Source organism: Temnothorax americanus, unplaced genomic scaffold (assembly GCF_048541705.1).
Source record: "Temnothorax americanus isolate GAGA-0224 unplaced genomic scaffold, ASM4854170v1 Scaffold48, whole genome shotgun sequence".
In the NCBI taxonomy this organism is placed as follows: domain Eukaryota; kingdom Metazoa; phylum Arthropoda; class Insecta; order Hymenoptera; family Formicidae; genus Temnothorax; species Temnothorax americanus.
The window spans coordinates 253106-271420 of record NW_027509635.1 but is presented as its reverse complement, the minus strand read 5'-3'; the positions used below and the strand labels follow the sequence as shown (position 1 = coordinate 271420).

Below are 18315 nucleotides of genomic sequence, written 5' to 3'. Positions count from 1 at the left end.
ACATCCAGGTAGTGAAGACATTGCCATCAAGCGATCTCGTCGATGGTGTTCATTTTGAAGATTGCAGCAAGGATTGCAACAACATCTTAAACTGCGAAATATGTCTTCAAGGTAAGATGAGCAGGATGAAGTTTCCAAATTCGAATAATCGAGCAAAAGAAAAGCTGGACTTGATCCATTCGGATGTCTGCGGTCCGATGCAAACAGCGACACCATCTGGTAAAAGGTACGTTCTCACCTTTATAGATGACCACTCTAAGTTTACTGCCATTTACCTGATTAAAGAGAAATTAGAAGTTTTTGGTAAATTTAAAGAATTCGTGGAGATGTGCAAGACGATGTTCAATCGTAAACCGAAGATGATCCGCACAGATAGAGGAGGAGAATACATGAGTGTCGAATTCATCAAGTTTTTGGATCGAGAAGGCATTCGATATCAACGGACGGCGCCATATAGCCCACAACAAAATGGCGTTGCTGAGCGTAAAAATCGGACGCTCATCGAGATGGCAAGGTGCATGATATTGGAAGCTAAGTTGGAGAACAAGTTTTGGGGCGAAGCGGTCGTAATGGCGAACTATATACAAAACCGTTTGCCAGCTAAAGATATTGTACGAACACCGTTTGAAAATTGGTATGGTACCAAACCTAATTTAGATTTTTTCAAACGATTTGGATCAAAGTGTTACGTACACATACCTGACGAAAAGCGGAAGAAACTTGATTCGAAGGCAACTGAGGCAATTTTTGTTGGCTATGATGCAATCTCAAAAGCGTATAGGTGCTATGTTCCATCGAATGGAAAGGTAATTATAAGTCGAGATGCTAAATTTGTCTACAAGGACAGCGATTGGAAGATTCATCAAGATGAGTTTAAGGAGGAGAGCGAAGTCACAATAACGCATCTACCTGAAGATGAATTCTACAGCGCTGATGAAGAAAATTGGACAGAAGAAGACGATCCTGCAATGGATGAAGCATCAAGAAATAATCAGCAATCACCCATAGCTCAACGTGAAATAAATAAAGATGCTCCCGTTAACGATAAAGATAATATTCGTCGATCCACAAGATCGAATTTTGGCGTACCACCACTTCGTTACATTGAAGAAATCAACGTCATCAAGGAAGAATTAGTCGAGCCAAAGACATACAATCAAGCAATCCATTCCGAATACAAAAATGAATGGATTCAAGCAATGAAGAACGAAATTAAGTCACTTCAAGAAAACGAGACGTGGGAGCTCGTGGAGTTGCCGAAAGATCGTCGTGCAATTGGTTGTAAATGGATATATAAAATAAAATCCTATGAAGAGAATAAAATATTTAAGGCACGATTGGTTGCACAGGGCTTCTCCCAAAAATATGGAATTGAGTATGATGAAGTGTTTGCTCCCGTAGTAAAGCACGCAACATACAGGATCTTACTTACTATTGCAGCCAGAAAGCAAATGAAAGTTATTCATCTCGATGCGAAAACAGCGTTTCTAAATGGAAAATTGAACGAAACGATTTATATGAAACAACCTCCCGGCTTCACTGAAGAAGGAAAAGAACATCTAGTTTGTCTCTTGGGGAGGAGTATATACGGCTTAAAGCAATCGGCCAGGGTGTGGAACAAGAAAATTCATCAAGTTCTTACGGATGCAGGTTACGTTCAAAGCAAGAATGATCCATGCCTATACATATTAGAGAAAGGTGGTAAATTCTGTTACGTATTAATCTATGTCGACGATGTAATAATGGCCAGCGAAGACGACAATATGTTAACGGAATGCGAGCAAGTTTTGAGTGCAGAATTTAAAATTAAGAATCTTGGAGATATACAGAACTATCTCGGTTTGCAAATTAAACGCGATCTCAACGGAAACTTTGCACTTAACCAGAAACAGTACATCATGAAGATTATCAAGGATTTTGGTATGATGGAAGCGAAAACCTCGAATGTTCCAATCAACATGTCATATGGCAAAAGAAATTTCGAGTTATTAATGGATAACGAAAACTATCGTAAATTAGTTGGTTGCTTACTTTACATCGCTGTGAATACAAGACCAGACATCTCAGCAAGTGTAACAATCTTGGCACAGAAGGTAACAAAACCAACACAAGAAGACTGGAATGAACTAAAACGTATCCTTCGATATCTCAAGGGCACAGCAGATCTGTCACTAATGCTTGGCGGCATCAACGGTAAACCTGGTCTCATCGGTTATGCTGATGCAAATTGGGCAGAAGACATCGCATTACATCAACGCAAGTCAACTACCGGCTACGTTTTTAAATATTTTGATAGTATAATAAGCTGGTGTAGCAAGAGGCAAACTTGCGTTGCTAAATCGTCTATGGAAGCTGAGTACATAGCACTATCTGAAGCAAGCAGTGAAGCACTATGGATTCGTCGTCTACTGAGGGACTTCAAACAGCCGGAAAAGGACCCAACTACGATCTACGAGGACAATCAGAGCTGCTTGAAATTGATCAAAGAAGAGAAGTTGTCAAATCGTTCAAAGCACATTGATGTGCATGCTTATTTCGTCAAAGACCACGTTGACAAGGGGACGGTTAAATGTATCTATTGTCCAACAGAAGAAATGGTTGCTGATTTATTAACGAAACCATTACCAGCTAGTCGAATCATAAAATTACGAAAGTATTGCAATTTAATGGAAATTTGAATGAGGAGGAGTGTTGAACAAAGTTAACGTATACATTCAAATCTATACTTATCTCAGGTTTACAGTTATAATAGCTTCACACAAAGTTACTAGGGTAAAGGTTTATTTCTATTGGTAGATTATCGACTCTGTTATTTTACTATGTTTCCGCTCTAGTGATATTATATATTCATATATACTTTGGTTACTGAGTCTCACCGCGCTACACTTTTCGCTTATCGGTTCTTGATAAAACACGTGTGTACTAGCGATCACAGTTAATAAAGATACAGTTTCATTTAATCTCATCGAGTTTGTCTTCGACTCATTGTATCAATCCAGCACATTCTGACATTTGTTTCAGGCTTATTTAATATTTATTACATTTTTGCAGCAACAGTTTAATTAAAATACCTTTATTATATAATTCAAACCCAAACTTGAGCCTACTCAGAACTTGATCGATTCAGCCGTTATTGGGATTCAATAATCTAAGGGTCTCTGGTCTCTCAATTTATCGGCTCGCGTGTAGACGGATTGTGTCTTGCTGCACGTACACTTATCACGAGACACCAGCGTGTCACTTGATTATTGAAAAAAATATATCATTTCTCATTTCAAATTTCGATATCTTTTAATTATACTTAATTACTCTAATTAAATTTGTAAGATGGTTCAAAAGGCAGAAAATTTCAAAGATTGCTTTAGCAATAAAGAAGAAATCAGAGAAGATTCTAAAAGCTTGAATAATCGAAATTATAGGAATTTTCTTTATTGTAAGATATTAAATCGCAAAAGCTTTTCGCTTGACAATTTTAACGTGCTTAATCAATAGCATCGTCATCAGACTGCGATAAGAATTTCCCCTATCTGCAATATGTATCAAACTTGACATGCCTATACTAATTCAATCACATTTCTGCGATCGTCAATCAACATTGTAGTAGTATCAACATGTGACCAATTACATAATAGCTTGATTCAAAAGAAAGAACATAAATCAGTTTGATATTGGAATTAGAACAAGAAAATGAAAATATTAAAAAAAAAATGAAATATTTTTGCTAAAAAGATATTAACTCCAAATTTATTAAGGCTGCGTTTCGATATAGAGAGGCTGCGTTTCGATATTCACTGCCAGTACTGAAAATCTATAGTTTACGTCACGTATACTATAGATTTTCAGTACTGGCAGTGAATATCGAAACGCAGCCTAAGGAATTTATCCTTAAAATTGATAATTCGAGAATTGTGAGACATGTATATTTCAGTAATATATAGCTATCTTTTTCTTTTAATGTATATAAAACAATCGTTCTCAAAAATCTTTTTTGTAAATAAATTAAATACATATTGATAGTCTTTAATAATACTGAGTTTCACTATGAGATCTTCCATTTTAATGGATTTATTCATGAAATACTTTTTGAAAATTTTCTTCTCTCTGTGGAGAATTGTTCCGTTGCACAGAAATTATATTAATCTGTACGCACTATTTATATAATATACATATATATATATATGTATATATATATATATATATATATATATATATATATATAATTTAATGGATCACCTTTTGGTTTAATCGGTTTAATCGGGATTTTCATCCTTTCCAGAAAGAGATACTATGGAGACCCTTTCTTCCTCAGAGACAATGCCATTATAACGAACTGCTAACGAAGCTAACAAATTGCAGAAACGACTGTGACAGATCGACCGTATCTACGTAGCTTTATACTAGCACCGAAAACCGATTCTCCCACTCATATTACGCTCAAATATGTGCTTAAACAACAGCACGTCTTGTTGTCATATTAATAAACAGCTATCACTTCTCTAACATCAAAAATTACTGTACAGCAAAATGTATTCCTACTGAATTATTCACCTGCTCAATATCCTTCTTATAATTAGTCTCTTTTTCTTCTACTAATCTCCCAAATAAAATTGACATTTAATCATTGCACTATTGCCCTGTTATTGTGCTATAATTGAATGACACAGATTTGCTTCAAATTGTAAATTCATATATTTTGATGGTCACAACAAATAAAAAGAAAAATATATATATATAATAAAGAAAGAAGAAATATTTTTTAAATTAAAGAGAAAAAATTTCTTTATTTAAAGAAAAATATTTTACTATATATAATCTTCTTTGTTAGATATATATTTACTTCATAAATACATAATTTAAATGAGAGATGTGCGAATCCAAAACTTGAGATGAATCACTATCTGTTAACAACACAGTTTTATTAATTTAATACTAATTATATTAATATTATATATGTTCTGTAATTAGACATGTTCTGTAATTTAAAAAAAATTTTAACACTATTGTCAAGATGCGTGCAATATAAATTATTTGATGATTGATTTGAAATAAATGTGTTTTGTTGACAGAATATATATGCTTGATAAAAGAAAGGAAAAATACCTAACAAAATCTGCGACTACGTTTTAATTATTTTTTCACTTATTGAGATTTCATTATTGAGATTTACGAGTACGAATCGATCGCAATTGATAAATAATCGCGATCTTTTCTACGTTCTATAAAGATAACGTGAACGTTAACGACTTATGCATCACGCTGGCCGGTGTTTACGTTCTATCAGATAAAAATTCGCTCTCGAGTATTCATATATTGTCGTATAATCTAACGATTAATAGGTATATATCAGGAAAACAAACATTATTGCCGAAAGATATGGAAAGAATGGGAATTTTATAGCATTTTGATGATATTAAAACAAAGATAAACATTAATTAATAATCCCAAATAATTCAATTCTTCTTCATATCTATATTATTCTACATGTGCGTCTCTCACTTTGATTACATTTATTTACAACTATATAGAAATTGTAGGCGTTCTTTTACTTTATAATTGCATAAAAATCAGTCTAATTAAAATTTTTTTATAATAATAATTTTAAAATAGTAATTTAAAATTTTTTGTTATTAATTGTTAACTATCCATTTTTCTATTTCATATATATTGCTTAAGACGATTATAGTACGGACGCGCCTGAGATGATGTATCTCATCGCGCCTTGTTTACACGCATCTGGTGACTCATTGCTAACAATTAATATATCACGAGAAGCAGAAGGGGAATGGTCGGCGTGATGACAAAAAAATCGGTCCGAAATGTGCGATTAAATTCTAACTCTAATTTGCGCTATGTAATCTCTATGAGGTTTTAAACAACAGAAAGCAGCATATTGTCTAGCTTACAGTTATGATACACACAATATGCATGATATATTTATTTTCTTCTTTCGCAGGTATAAAATCAAAATCTTTAAAACCGTTGTTAATTTTTTTGATATCCTAGAAATTGTGCCCAAGCTAATAAATAATAGCGCTGAAAATAAAACTGCAAACAAAATATATAAATGTTTATATATATTTCAGATAAAATATTCAATAAATCTTCGATTATTCTCTCCATAGGTTACTCATTATTTACATAGGACACGTTAAACATTGTAACGTTTACATTAAACATGTAGATTATTATGTTTTGCATATAATTTATTATATTTTATGCGTAAACGTTCAACTTGTGACGGAATATATTATTGCTCGCATTGAATAATTAAATCCAAATGATAACAATAAAAGTGCAAGTTTAAATAAAAATTGAACATTGTCGAGTCATAAATGTTATATTAGAGAATTGTCGTCAGATTTTCGATCGCAGTTTTCTTTCTTGAGATATTTGATTCCGAAGATAGATCGGCCCAAAAACTTCAGGTAAGTTACTTGGTAGTGCCGCGTTCTAGCTGCTAGTCGTCTGCTAGTTCTCTTTTTATGTACTTGGTGTCGCGACGCTACCGCGTCAGTTGATTATTTTTACAATTTATTAACGTAAACATATATATCTTACGATAAATTTTTAGCTATTTCTGTTTGTTACAATAAATACCTATAGGTATTTGCAATCAATTTTTACACATATTTAAATTTTATGACTTAGATAACTGGGGGGAGAGCGGCAGTGTGGTCTAGTGGTAGAACGCCAGACTCGTAATCTGAGGAACCAGGTTCGAGTTCGAGTCCACTAGAGCCATGAAGCATGGAATGTTTTTCCGATAGCTGCACCCCTCCGTGCAAGATAGGCTCTTGTGCGGAGAAAACTGCATGGGCTCCATCTTTCGGACAGAGCTAGACGTTAAGCCGTTGGTCCAAAGGGTTAAAGTAAGAGGAGAAAAATGGTATTGGTAGTAGATTGCAAACCCTGCGGGGATATGCAATAAATTACGAATTTTACAAGAATTTTACAAGGTATAATAACTGGGGGGGAATATGCCACTCGTTACATGTTTAGCTACGGCTATAATAGTGCTCTTGTATAAATACCATGAAATTATTCATAGTAGGGAATATGAAATTACATAGGTAAGTAAAATGTCAGTACTGTTTACAGTTTTCTAACGTAGGGGAAACCGGGGCTATTCGTGACACTGCTGAAATTTTGTCGCGGGCCTAACTTTAAAATGCTTGCTGCTAGAAACCTGTAATATCAATCACAGATGTTTCTTACTGTCCTCTAGGTACCAACGGAATGACATTTGCGTGTAAATCATTTTTCTCTCTCAGTGACAGAAAGTTTGATTTCAAGTGCTCAAAGTAAATTTTTTCAAATCCCAAAAATTTGTTTTATCGCCGAATAAAATAATAAGAGATCTGAAACGGTAACTTGTATTCAGTCACTCGACTTCACTAAGCATAATGCATGAGTAGATTTTATGGCGGTATTCTTTCTTATCTGTAAGTCACGAATCATGAATAAGAAAAAATCACGCCGGGGCATTTCGTGACACGAGCAATTGGAACAACCAAAAACGCCACAAATAAGCGTTCAAAGGAAAAACCAATTCGCAGGGACCGTGGACGCCTTCGAGAAGTGGTTTCCCGTAATCGAATGTGAGCAATGAAAGCAATTAATGGAACTGGCGTTACATTTTTCCTCATAATTTTTTATACATATAATATGTAGATTCTGACAAATAAAAGCTTTTTCAAAGTATAAAGTAGATAAAAAAGTGTGCAAATAGAAACTTGCACATTGCTTCCTCATAGTTTTGAAGTGTGTAAGTAGAAATTTGCACATTGTTTTCTCATAGTTTTTAGGTGTGCAAGTAGAAACCTGCACATTGCTTCCTTATAGTTTTTAAGTGTCCAAGTAGAAACCTCCATATTGCTTCTTTATAGTTTTTAAGTGTGCAAGTAGAAGCCTTCGCTCACTAAACTCCTCTATAACGAAGCCTGTATTTTATTTGATGTATAATTATTAGTATTTTATTGTTTTGGCTTCCTCATAGAGGAAGCTTTGTGAGCGAAGGCTTCTACTTGCACACTTAAAAACTATATTGTGATAAACTTTATTGCAACTAATATCTGTTATACTAATATCTGTTATTATTATAAAAATAAACTTTGTGAGCGAAGTTTTCTATTTGCAACCACGGACATTTCTAATTTGCCGATCATCGCCTAATTTACTACCAACCTTCTTTAAATGATACTCTATCGATTAAAAAAAAAACAGCCCGATATCTCAATATTTACGGAAGTTAGAGCAACCACAAACATTTCTTAAAAAATTCAAAATTTTTTTTAAAAATGAACCCTTTTACCGATCATCGCCTAATTCAATACCAACCTTCCTTGAATGATACTCTATCGATTAAAAAAAAAACAGCCCGATATCTCAATATTTGCGAAAGTTAGAGCAACCACGGACATCAAATCTGTACATACACACATACATACATACGGACATTTTTTTTAATGCGATATTTTGACCTTTTACAACAATATGAACATATTGGCATAAAAAACTCCAAAACCGATCTCTTCTTTGGTTTCTTCTACCCCTATTTCATATATAATTAATTTAAATTTGGATGACTAGATCCAACTTTATACGCAAACAAAAATCCGTAAACGATTTCACGAAAACAAAGCTTCCTCTATGAGGAAGCAAAATTGCAAAAACGAAAGAAATAATCTATATAATTTGTTCAATCAGAGAAAGTGTTACGCATTATATCCCGTGGTTTGTCACGAATTACCCCGGCTTCGAGGCAATTCGTGACACATGACACAGCGATACTTTTCTTGATATATTTCGATACTCGTGAGAGAAAAACCTACATATTTTTTTTCTTTTAAACTAGAGAGATGGACAATTACATCGCACTAATAAAAATGTTTTAAACATTTATACGACGCGAGAAAAAAATTTGAAACAAAAATGTGTCACGAATAGCCCCGGTCTCCCCTAATGTCAGTAGATTAGGAAGTTATGAACAGTATAAATAAATATTTTCGCGTATAGAAAATAAATAAACCTAATTAAATATTTATTTCACGCAGTATAGATTATATGTATACGAAATTGTTTCTTGGGCATAGTAAAGGGTTTGAAGTCTTTAACGATTAAATTAAATTTGTGTTTGCAACGATATATATAGATAGACACTCAATCTTTTCTTGTGCCGCATCAGCACAAATATTTCTGCCACATCAGGATGACATGATCGCAAAAGCTTTTCAATAAGAGCTTTACCTATATACATATGTGCTGAACACTGAGTAGAGAAATCGCGGAAAGCTGTGAAGCGCGGGCGTAACAATATATATATATATATATATATATATATATAATGCCAGTTCTGAGCTGAGCGTTGAATGGCGGCCGAAGAGGACGACCACGACGGCTCGCGCCGCCACGGAAGCCTCGCAGCAAGGAAGATCCGCGGGAGGCCAAGGCACGGGACCGAGCTCGGATCCCCGGGACCGGCGCGAGAACGCCGATCGGTTCACCTCGCCCAGGCCCGGCACGTCAGCCAAACCCGCTTCCCGACCAAGCCCGACACGCCCCGCTCCTCAGAGCCAATCCTTATTCCGAAGTTACGGATCCAATTTGCCGACTTCCCTTACCTACATTAGTCTATCGACTAGAGGCTCTTTACCTTGGAGACCTGCTGCGGATATGGGTACGAACCGGCGCGACACCTCCACGTGGCCCTCTCCTGGATTTTCAAGATCCGAGGGGAAGATCCGGACACCGCCGCAACTGCGGTGCTCTTCGCGTTTATATATATATATATAAACCCTGTTGTGTGTGTGTGTGTGTGTGTGTGTGTGTGTGTGTGTGTGTGTGTGTGTGTGTGTGTGTGTGTGTGTGTGTGTGTGTGTGTGTGTGTGTGTGTGTGTGTGTGTGTGTGTGTGTGTGTGTGTGTGTGTGTGTGTGTGTGTGTGTGTGTGTGTGTGTGTGTGTGTGTGTGTGTGTGTGTGTGTGTGTGTGTGTATGTGTGTGTGTGTGTGTGTGTGTGTGTGTGTGTGTGTGTGTGTGTGTGTGTGTGTGTGTGTGTGTGTGTGTGTGTGTGTGTGTGTGTGTGTGTGTGTGTGTGTGTGTGTGTGTGCTCTAGTAATAAATATTGAATGACCCGCATAAAAAGCCGGAATATACACATCTGCCGCGTTCTTTTCCATGTTTAAATCTAACGAAAGTAAAATCAAGAAATTATAAAAAAATAATGTGTACAACTACAACCGAGATGGCAAATACAAGGTAAAGGACGTAAATGTTATCTGAAAATCGGCTCAACTAAATTCAAATAAAATAAATTTAATATTTATTTGCAAGTCATCAAATCGTAAAAGTCACAGCACTTCGTCTTCGATACACGGCGAAAACGTGAATGAGATTAAAAAATTGAAAACAGGAAATGACATAGAACTGATCTTAAGGTTGTATGACCCCTTAGAAGAAAAAATGCCAAATTCTTCAAACTTTGTCAGGTGATGAGTATTATAATAATAAAGCATTGTGCCAAGTTTGAACAAGTTTGCGAGGCCCGTTTAAAAGTTATAACAATTTGAATTTAACATGGGCTCTTATGGGAATTCATCAAGTTTCACTATTTTTTCAACTTCATTTGAGAAATTAATATCAAAGAAAATATGGCATCTTTTTAAAACTTTGCAGAAATATTAATAAACATTTTACAAACAAATTAGAACCAAAAAAATTATGACTTCAAGGATATTTTCTGAAATATTGAATAAAAAGCAAACAGAGAACAGTCTCGCTTGGTCTCGCTGAACTCGTAAGTACAGAGATCCGGCAACAGCGCACTATGACGTCACATTAGAACCTCTTTCTCCGTCACTCTCCGTAAAGGATAACAAATACTACAGAGGTCCGTTACTTTTTTCAATAGAGCTTCCTGATGTGTATCGGATCAAAAATGTGTTCGAGGCACGTGTAATATACAGACGCATCGTTTGAGGTTAGTTTTCGCTTGCGTTACGAAAATGCCGAAAGTAAAACATTACATGTGGAAAGGAAAAGTTGTCACTGAAAAAGTGTACAATCAACGGTTAGCACAGACAAATACTGGGAAACGTAATTTGAAGACACGAGTCGAAACCACACCAGATGATTATAACAATTCCATGGCACATATAACGTTTTACTTTTAGCATTTTTATAGCGCAAGCAAAAACTAACCTCAAACGATGCGTCTGTATATTACACGTGCTCGGAGCACACTTCGCGTTCACGCAGCTGATGTCGAGTGAGATCAATGCTACCAACTTACATAAAATGCAACGTTGTCGAAATCAAAATACTTTTTTATGAGAGCTATTGTATTTAATTTATTAATAAATGACGTAAATAAATAACGTAATATAATTTCATTAGTTTTTTTAAACAGTAATTACTATGTTTTGTTACTTTTTAAAGATTTTCACACTTTCAGATTTTAGTTTGTGTCAGTTGTAAGTCAGGTATAGTCTTTCTAAAAATCATTAAGGTGGTCCTTTCGCGGACCCAGTTAGTCAAGTAACAGTCCTTCATGAGGTAATTGAAAACAAACATTACACAGCATTCCAATAATTATAATAATATAACATGATTTTACACGCACGCGTTAATCGTATTTAATTATTTACTAATTAAAAAAATATCGCAATAGTAGTGCGGTTGGACTCGCGTTAGGTTAGGTTAGATCAGGCATGACAGTACGAGTAAAGCAATATGCGATTGGATCCACTACTTATTTAACCTCATATATCAGAGCAAAACATTCGGCAAGCCCTTATTTTCAAGGTATGTACGAAATCCGGAAACTTCAGGGAATATTTTAAGACATGAATAATGTATGCATCTGATCGCTAAGTACATGTATTATTCGTTGAAAACCTCGGCCGTGGCGATTTGCATCATTTCATCTTTCTCGTTCATTAGATGTAAACAAGAATAGAATGACAATGGCACGCTCCGCGAACGCACATTTAGAATGACTTATTTCTTGTAAAGTGTCGGTAACCTCACTTGATTTTTCGTACACATGTCTCTTATTACTGTATATATATTTAACATATATTAAATGTAGGTACTTATCTAATACTTGTTCTCACGAAAGGACCACCTTAAAAGTGAAAGTTTACATACGAGAAAATATGCATAAAAATGTCTCTATAGCTCTTAAAAACACAGGCAACCGTTATTTTAATAAAATATTTGTTTGGCGCACCGCCGTGTATCATAGTGTAAATAGTAGCTAATTATAGGATCGATTTCGTGTTGTCGCTTCACATTGTTAATTGTACGGTTCTTGTATTGATTAGTTATACCGGGTTTAATTATCGCGCCTATTAGCGAAACGTCGGTGGATCGCGATTAGTACACTTGTCGATATTCGCGCGACTCACCCGACTCGTGCTGCCCGCCCACGGGTGGCATCCCCAATTATGAGAAGAATTCGGTATTCGCTCGCGCCGTACTTCGCAGGTGCGCGAGCCGGAGAACGCCAAAGAGAGGGACTCATCAGTCGAACGTCGTGAAGCTCACACGTTACCGTTTTGCATGTGCAAACTTGGAGTGCTCGGTCGCCCATCGCAGACCACGAAGGCCTAATCGCTTGATACCCTGCCTATCTGTGCCTGCTTGCTATACCTGCCTGTCCGTGCCCGCTTGCTATACCGGACTGTTGCATGCTTTCGCCTTGCACGCCAGAGATCTCGCCAACGGGAGGACGACGTCGACACCCAGGAGGCGCCGGGCAACGACACGGTGAGTCGCCTCGCATTTTTTGATATTCGCTTGCTTGCTTCGCTTTATTCACTTTCGCGAGGGCACGGGCCCTCTGGTCCTTCGAGAAAATTTGTTGACCAATCGCAAATCCGGGGAGCGCCTCATACCCCCCCCCCCCGTGCATTGGTCCTTCGAGCCGGATTCGCGCGCTAAAGTAATAACGCCGACCTTTCGCTCGTGGATAGCATTTCTTAGTAGTTTTGATCGCGATTGCATTACAATTAATCAGTCGCGTATTCTACACCCGCCGCGATATCTCTCGGCCGCAACATTGCTTCGCGACGAGAATACGCGCGGGAAACTTGTCGTTTGATCGCTTTGTGGTTAATTGCTTTTATCGTTCGTTATTGAATATTGTCGTTAACCGAAATATTCAACATTGGAATATTCTCGGTTAAGCCATACGTTTTCATCTCGCTCTCGGCGGCCCGGGCGCTCGGTCACGTGCCGGCCGCGTGCACATCGTGTTCTTCTATATAGACGCGCGCGTGGTAATAACACGCGATACTTGTTCGTCGCTACCGGGTGTGTTTTCGATACAATTCGAAAATACACGCGTACATACACACTTTCTCGATCGTTGGAACGCTTGCGAATATTTGCCATCGATCGACAACACTGTTTGGCGGCACTGGTCCCCGGGATAAAATATATCAGCACTCATATGATATTTCAATTAGTCATTGGAGATTGTAATTGTAATTGAGCCACATAAATTAGTGCTTGTGTCGTGGATTGCTCGTGTGGTATACCGCTCATGTCGTATGCTCATGTCGTATATTCCGCTTATGTAGTAAAACCGCGCGCAACGCGTATTACTGAGGCTTGATCAGATAAGTACCTGAGTGCAATTTCTTCGTCGTAACCGGGTACCTGTGCCAATTTATATGATAATTTTGATTTTGTTGATTATTGATTACTGATTGTTGATTTATTATTGGTCTAACTATTATATTATTTTGTATCCTTTGCAACCATCTTCCTCGTTAATTATTCTACTTGATCCCCCTCTACCGCCAGTGCTCGCACCCTATTATTTTGCATCAACCTACCGTCGTTTTGAAATTGTACGAATCGTTATTATAGCCTCTCGAAAATATCCGTCGTGCCTTCGAACAGAAATTCGAGCCGAGCCGACTCGTCATCATAACAAGGAGATAGTTGTTTCGTTTTGCGAACATTTCGGAACTTGAAGACCGTTAGCTTCCGGCATTGTTGATATTCTCACATCGAAGTGAGCTGCTATCGTCCTCTTGGTTGACCTAGTGATTGTATTCCGGGCATCATAAGTCGAGGTAATGTAACCAAACGCGAGTTATGCGTGAAACGTATGCGGGAGATTCATGAGCTGTCGATGCTCGCCGCGGACAATGTAAATCAGAGACCGAACTTTCTCGTGCGATATCCCATCATATGACCAAATTGGTCGAGGACTTTGAGGCAGCCCACCTCAAGATAATACAAAACGCCTCAGATGAAAAGTTCGAAACGGAGGATTCGATTCGCCGGGACTTTGACGGGATGCGCTTTGCGGTAATCGGGCGTTACGAGAGATTTGTGGGCGCCGACCGAATAGCCGCTCCGGCCCCGCAGGCCCCGGCCTAGACGTCATCGGTCAAATTGCCCAAGATCTCACTTCCGCAATTTTCGGGAGATCTCACGCTTTGGCCCTCGTTCATCGCGTTATACAACATCTCTATTCACGAGAACCGGAACGTCCCTACCATAGAGAAGTATCAATATCTGATATCCTGCTTGAAAGGAGAAGCGCTGAACGTCGTCAAGAACATCCCTCTCTCCGCCGATAACTACGCGATAACTTATGACGCCTTGATTTCGCGATATCAAAACAAACGAGACTTGGCGGATTATCACGTGGACTTGATGCTGAAAGCTCAGCCGTTGAAGTCGGAGTCGGCCGTCCCCCTGCGCACGCTGTTGAGCACCTTCACCGAGAACACGCGAGCATTGAATCTATTAGGATTTCCTACAGACGCTTGGGATTATCTCCTTCTCAAATTCTTGCTGGAGAAGCTCCCTCGTTCGCTCCGCGAGAAATTCGAATCTGAACACCGGGCGGAGGAAATACCGAAATTCACGCAGCTCACAAAGTTCCTCTCTGATCACTGCCGGGTTCTCGCGTCGGTATCGGGCTCACAAAATACGTCGCAAAAGTCTCAGTCGACTTCGTCAAAGAATTCCGCGTCGGCTTCGTCGCTCGCAACTCGAACCGCCGAGTGTCCGGTATGTAAAGAACAACACCTCGTTGCAAAATGTTCTCGGTTCTTAAAGTTAGCACCCCGAGAGAGGCATTCGACGGCTAAAGCTTCGAACTTGTGCTATAACTGCCTCCGCGCGGGCCACAGCGTTAATGACTGTCCATCGTCGTGGACGTGTCGGTCGTGTAAGGCCAAACATCACACGCTCCTGCATTTTGAGCAGAACTCGGGCTCGGCGAATGCACCCACAGACGCCGAACCACCCTCCGAATCGGGGACAACGTCATCGCAGGGAAGCGAACCCCTCGTTAGCATGGCTAGTGTCGCGCGGTCGAACCCGATCGTATTGTTGTCGACGGTACAAGCCGAAGCGCTCGACGCACACGGAAATCCCTTCCCCGTTCGTATTCTGTTAGATAGCGCGAGCCAGCTAAACTTTATCTCCGAAAGTTGCATGCAGAGGGGTGGTTTCGGACGAACCAAGTGCCATACGGTAGTTCTCGCGGTAAATGATACAAAGGCGGCTGCAACTCGAGGCCGCACCTCTCTCGTAATACAAGCACAGGGCAGGGAAAGCACGCGCACCCCAGTAGAGGCTACGATTCTTCCGCGCATCTCCGCCCCGTTACCTAGCAGTCAGGTCGAGCGAAGAGCGTGGAAACATTTGAACGGATTGCGGCTAGCTGATCCGCGGTATCACCGACCCGGTCCCATCGACATCCTGATCGGCGCAGAAATCTTCGCGTCGTTACTTCGGGATGGCCGTCGCGTGGGAAAGAAGGGCGAACCAGACGCCTTCAATTCCGTCTTCGGCTGGGTTCTCGTCGGTTCGGTATCGACGCAGGCGCCGGGATCCACACATTCGTTTATGACTCTCGATTCGTTGGACGCATCTCTTAGTCGATTTTGGCAACTAGACGAGATTCTATCGGTCCCACCGTATTCGCAGGAGGATAAACGTTGCGAGGAATTATTCGCTCAGACCACGCGTCGGGACGCGTCCGGTCGTTTTGTTGTATCGTATCCTTTCAAAAGGAATAAACCTTGTTTTGTCGGCACGCGTCAAGTAGCCCTAAATAGATTTCGCGCACTTGAGCGTCGCTTTAAATTAGATGCAGAGTTTAAATTGAACTATAACAAATTCATGCAGGATTATTTGAATAACGGTTATATGAAACTGATTGAACGGCCGTTCCCGGTGGACAGACCTGTATTCTATTTGCCCCATCATGAGGTAGTTAAATCGGATAGCACTACCACAAAATTGCGGGTCGTATTTGACGCCTCGGCGAAGGATTTGAACGGCGTTTCGTTGAACGACGTATTGCGATCCGGGCCTAAGTTACAGACGGATATCGTCGTGATATTGTTGAGGTTCCGGGTAGGCCGCGTGGCGCTCACTGCAGACGTCAAACAAATGTTCCTTCGGATCTTGGTCGAGCGCGGTCAATGTGACTACCAGAGAATAGTCTGGCGTTTCTCGGAGAATGATCCGATATTAGACTACTTGATGTTGACTGTCACTTTTGGATTGACGTGTTCTCCGTTCCTGGCAATCGCCTGCTTGTTGAAATTGGCAACGGAAGGCAAAGTGAGCTACCCTCTGGCCGCGGCGGTCTTGGAGGAGAGCGTCTATGTCGACGACGTGGTGGCGAGCGCCGAATCTGAGGGGGAAGCCCGTGAGCTTCAGCGGCAGCTACAAGCTTTGCTTAAAACCGCGGGTTTCGAGCTCAGGAAATGGGCCAGCAGCCATCCGTCAGTCTTAGCAGATCTCGATCCAGAGTTTTGCAGTCAATCATTGCTATCGTTTGAATCCTCGGAAGATCAGTTTCTCAAAGTTCTCGGACTTCGTTGGTATCCTCCAACGGACAACTTCGGCTTTCAGGTCCAACCGTTGGACAGAGATTGTACCAAACGCACCATTCTCTCGGAACTGGCTCGTATTTTCGACCCGTTAAGCTTTCTGACTCCCCTTACATTTGCAGCTAAAAGACTGATACAGCAACTCTGGGTGCTCAAATTAGAGTGGGACGATAGGCCTCCTTCGGAAGTATGTTCTCGATGGGGACGATACAAATCGGAACTTCCCGCGCTAGCTTCCATTCGCATACCTCGTACTATCGCCATGGCCAACGTAATCCGACGAGAGATACACGGATTTTGTGACGCGAGTGAACAGGGCTACGGAGCCGTTGTATATATTAGGATCGTCGCCGAGGACGGGGTACTGATTCGAATGCTCAGCGCCAAGTCAAAGGTGGCCCCGCTTAAGGCCATCACCTTGCCGAGACTCGAGCTTTGCGCAGCCGTTTTACTGTCGGACTTAGCGGAGTATATCGGGAACATCCTCCGGCCTAAGATTACTATCGACGGCACGTACGCGTGGTCTGATTCCGAGGTCGCGCTCGCCTGGATACGTTCGGCCCCCCACCGTTGGAAGACGTTTGTGCGTAATCGTGTGGCCCGCATCCAGTCCAACACAGATATCTCTTGCTGAAGACATGTCGACACCAAGTCTAAATCCGCCGATTGTTGCTCAAGGGGCTTGTTTCCTCAAGAATTAGTGGATCACCAGCTTTAGTGGACTGGCCCTGCGTGGCTCGCCGAATTCGAACCCAGTCCAGAAACGATATTGGAAACTGACGATTTTCCGGAGGAAGAAAAATCTCATGCTTTTGTTGTTGTAAATCCTGCTGATGTCGTAAACTCTGCTTCTGTTGTTGATTCGCTTCAGTAGATATATCAATAACAGATCTACCTCGGGAGCTCCGAGGGGGGGTGAGGGGCGGTGGGGGGAAGGCGCCGGGGGGACGACTTGGTAGCGAGGGGTCTGCCGGGGGGGGGGCAACTTGGGGGCGGGGGGTCAGCCGGGGGGGGGCGACTCGTTGGCGAGGGGTCAGCCGGAGGGGGGGACGACTTGGTGGCGAGGGGTCTGCCGGGGGGGGGGGCAACTTGGCGGCGAGGGGTCAGCCGGGGGGGGGCGGCGCGTAGGCGAGGGGTCGGCCGGGGGGGGACGACTTGGTGGCGAGGGGTCAGCCGGGGCGGGGCGGGGGGGGACGACTCGTTGGTGAGGGAGAGCGGGGGGGGTCGGCGAACGTGTCGGGACATGTTTATTAAATATTAATAAACATATCGCATTGACAAGGGGTACCGCCGGGTGGGGGGGGAGGGTTGTCACTTTATCGGCGCGGGGGTATTACAAAAGCGCCGTCCTCTCGTTCGCGTTCTCTCTCGCGCGCGTTCTCTCTCGCTCCCGTTCGTGTTATCTCTCCCTCGCGCGCTCGCTCCCGGTCCCCGTTCGCGTTATCTC

The 18315-nt window shown here is 40.8% G+C and overlaps 2 protein-coding genes across 4 annotated transcripts in view; one reads left to right on the top strand and one right to left on the bottom strand.

Annotated features, from left to right (window-relative positions):
* Positions 1–4663, bottom strand: part of LOC143903511 (putative inorganic phosphate cotransporter) — a 72181-nt gene extending 67518 nt beyond the window's left edge. For 2 of the 3 annotated variants that reach the window (XR_013258729.1, XM_077417150.1), the window contains exon 1: positions 4234–4660. Coding sequence is in view for 2 of the 3 variants with exons in the window: in XM_077417150.1 (XP_077273276.1) it covers positions 4234–4267 (34 nt within the window). In the remaining variant the exon portion in view is untranslated. Of the gene's footprint in view, positions 1–4233 lie in introns of all 3 variants that reach the window. The other variant, XM_077417152.1, reaches the window with a different exon arrangement.
* Positions 4664–14199: 9536 nt separating this feature from the next.
* On the top strand, positions 14200–17502 carry LOC143903523 (uncharacterized). Its single transcript, XM_077417170.1, has 2 exons — positions 14200–14319; positions 14416–17502. Exons 1-2 carry the CDS (start codon positions 14200–14202, stop codon positions 17500–17502), a joined length of 3207 nt encoding a protein of 1068 aa, XP_077273296.1.
* Positions 17503–18315: the final 813 nt, after the last annotated feature.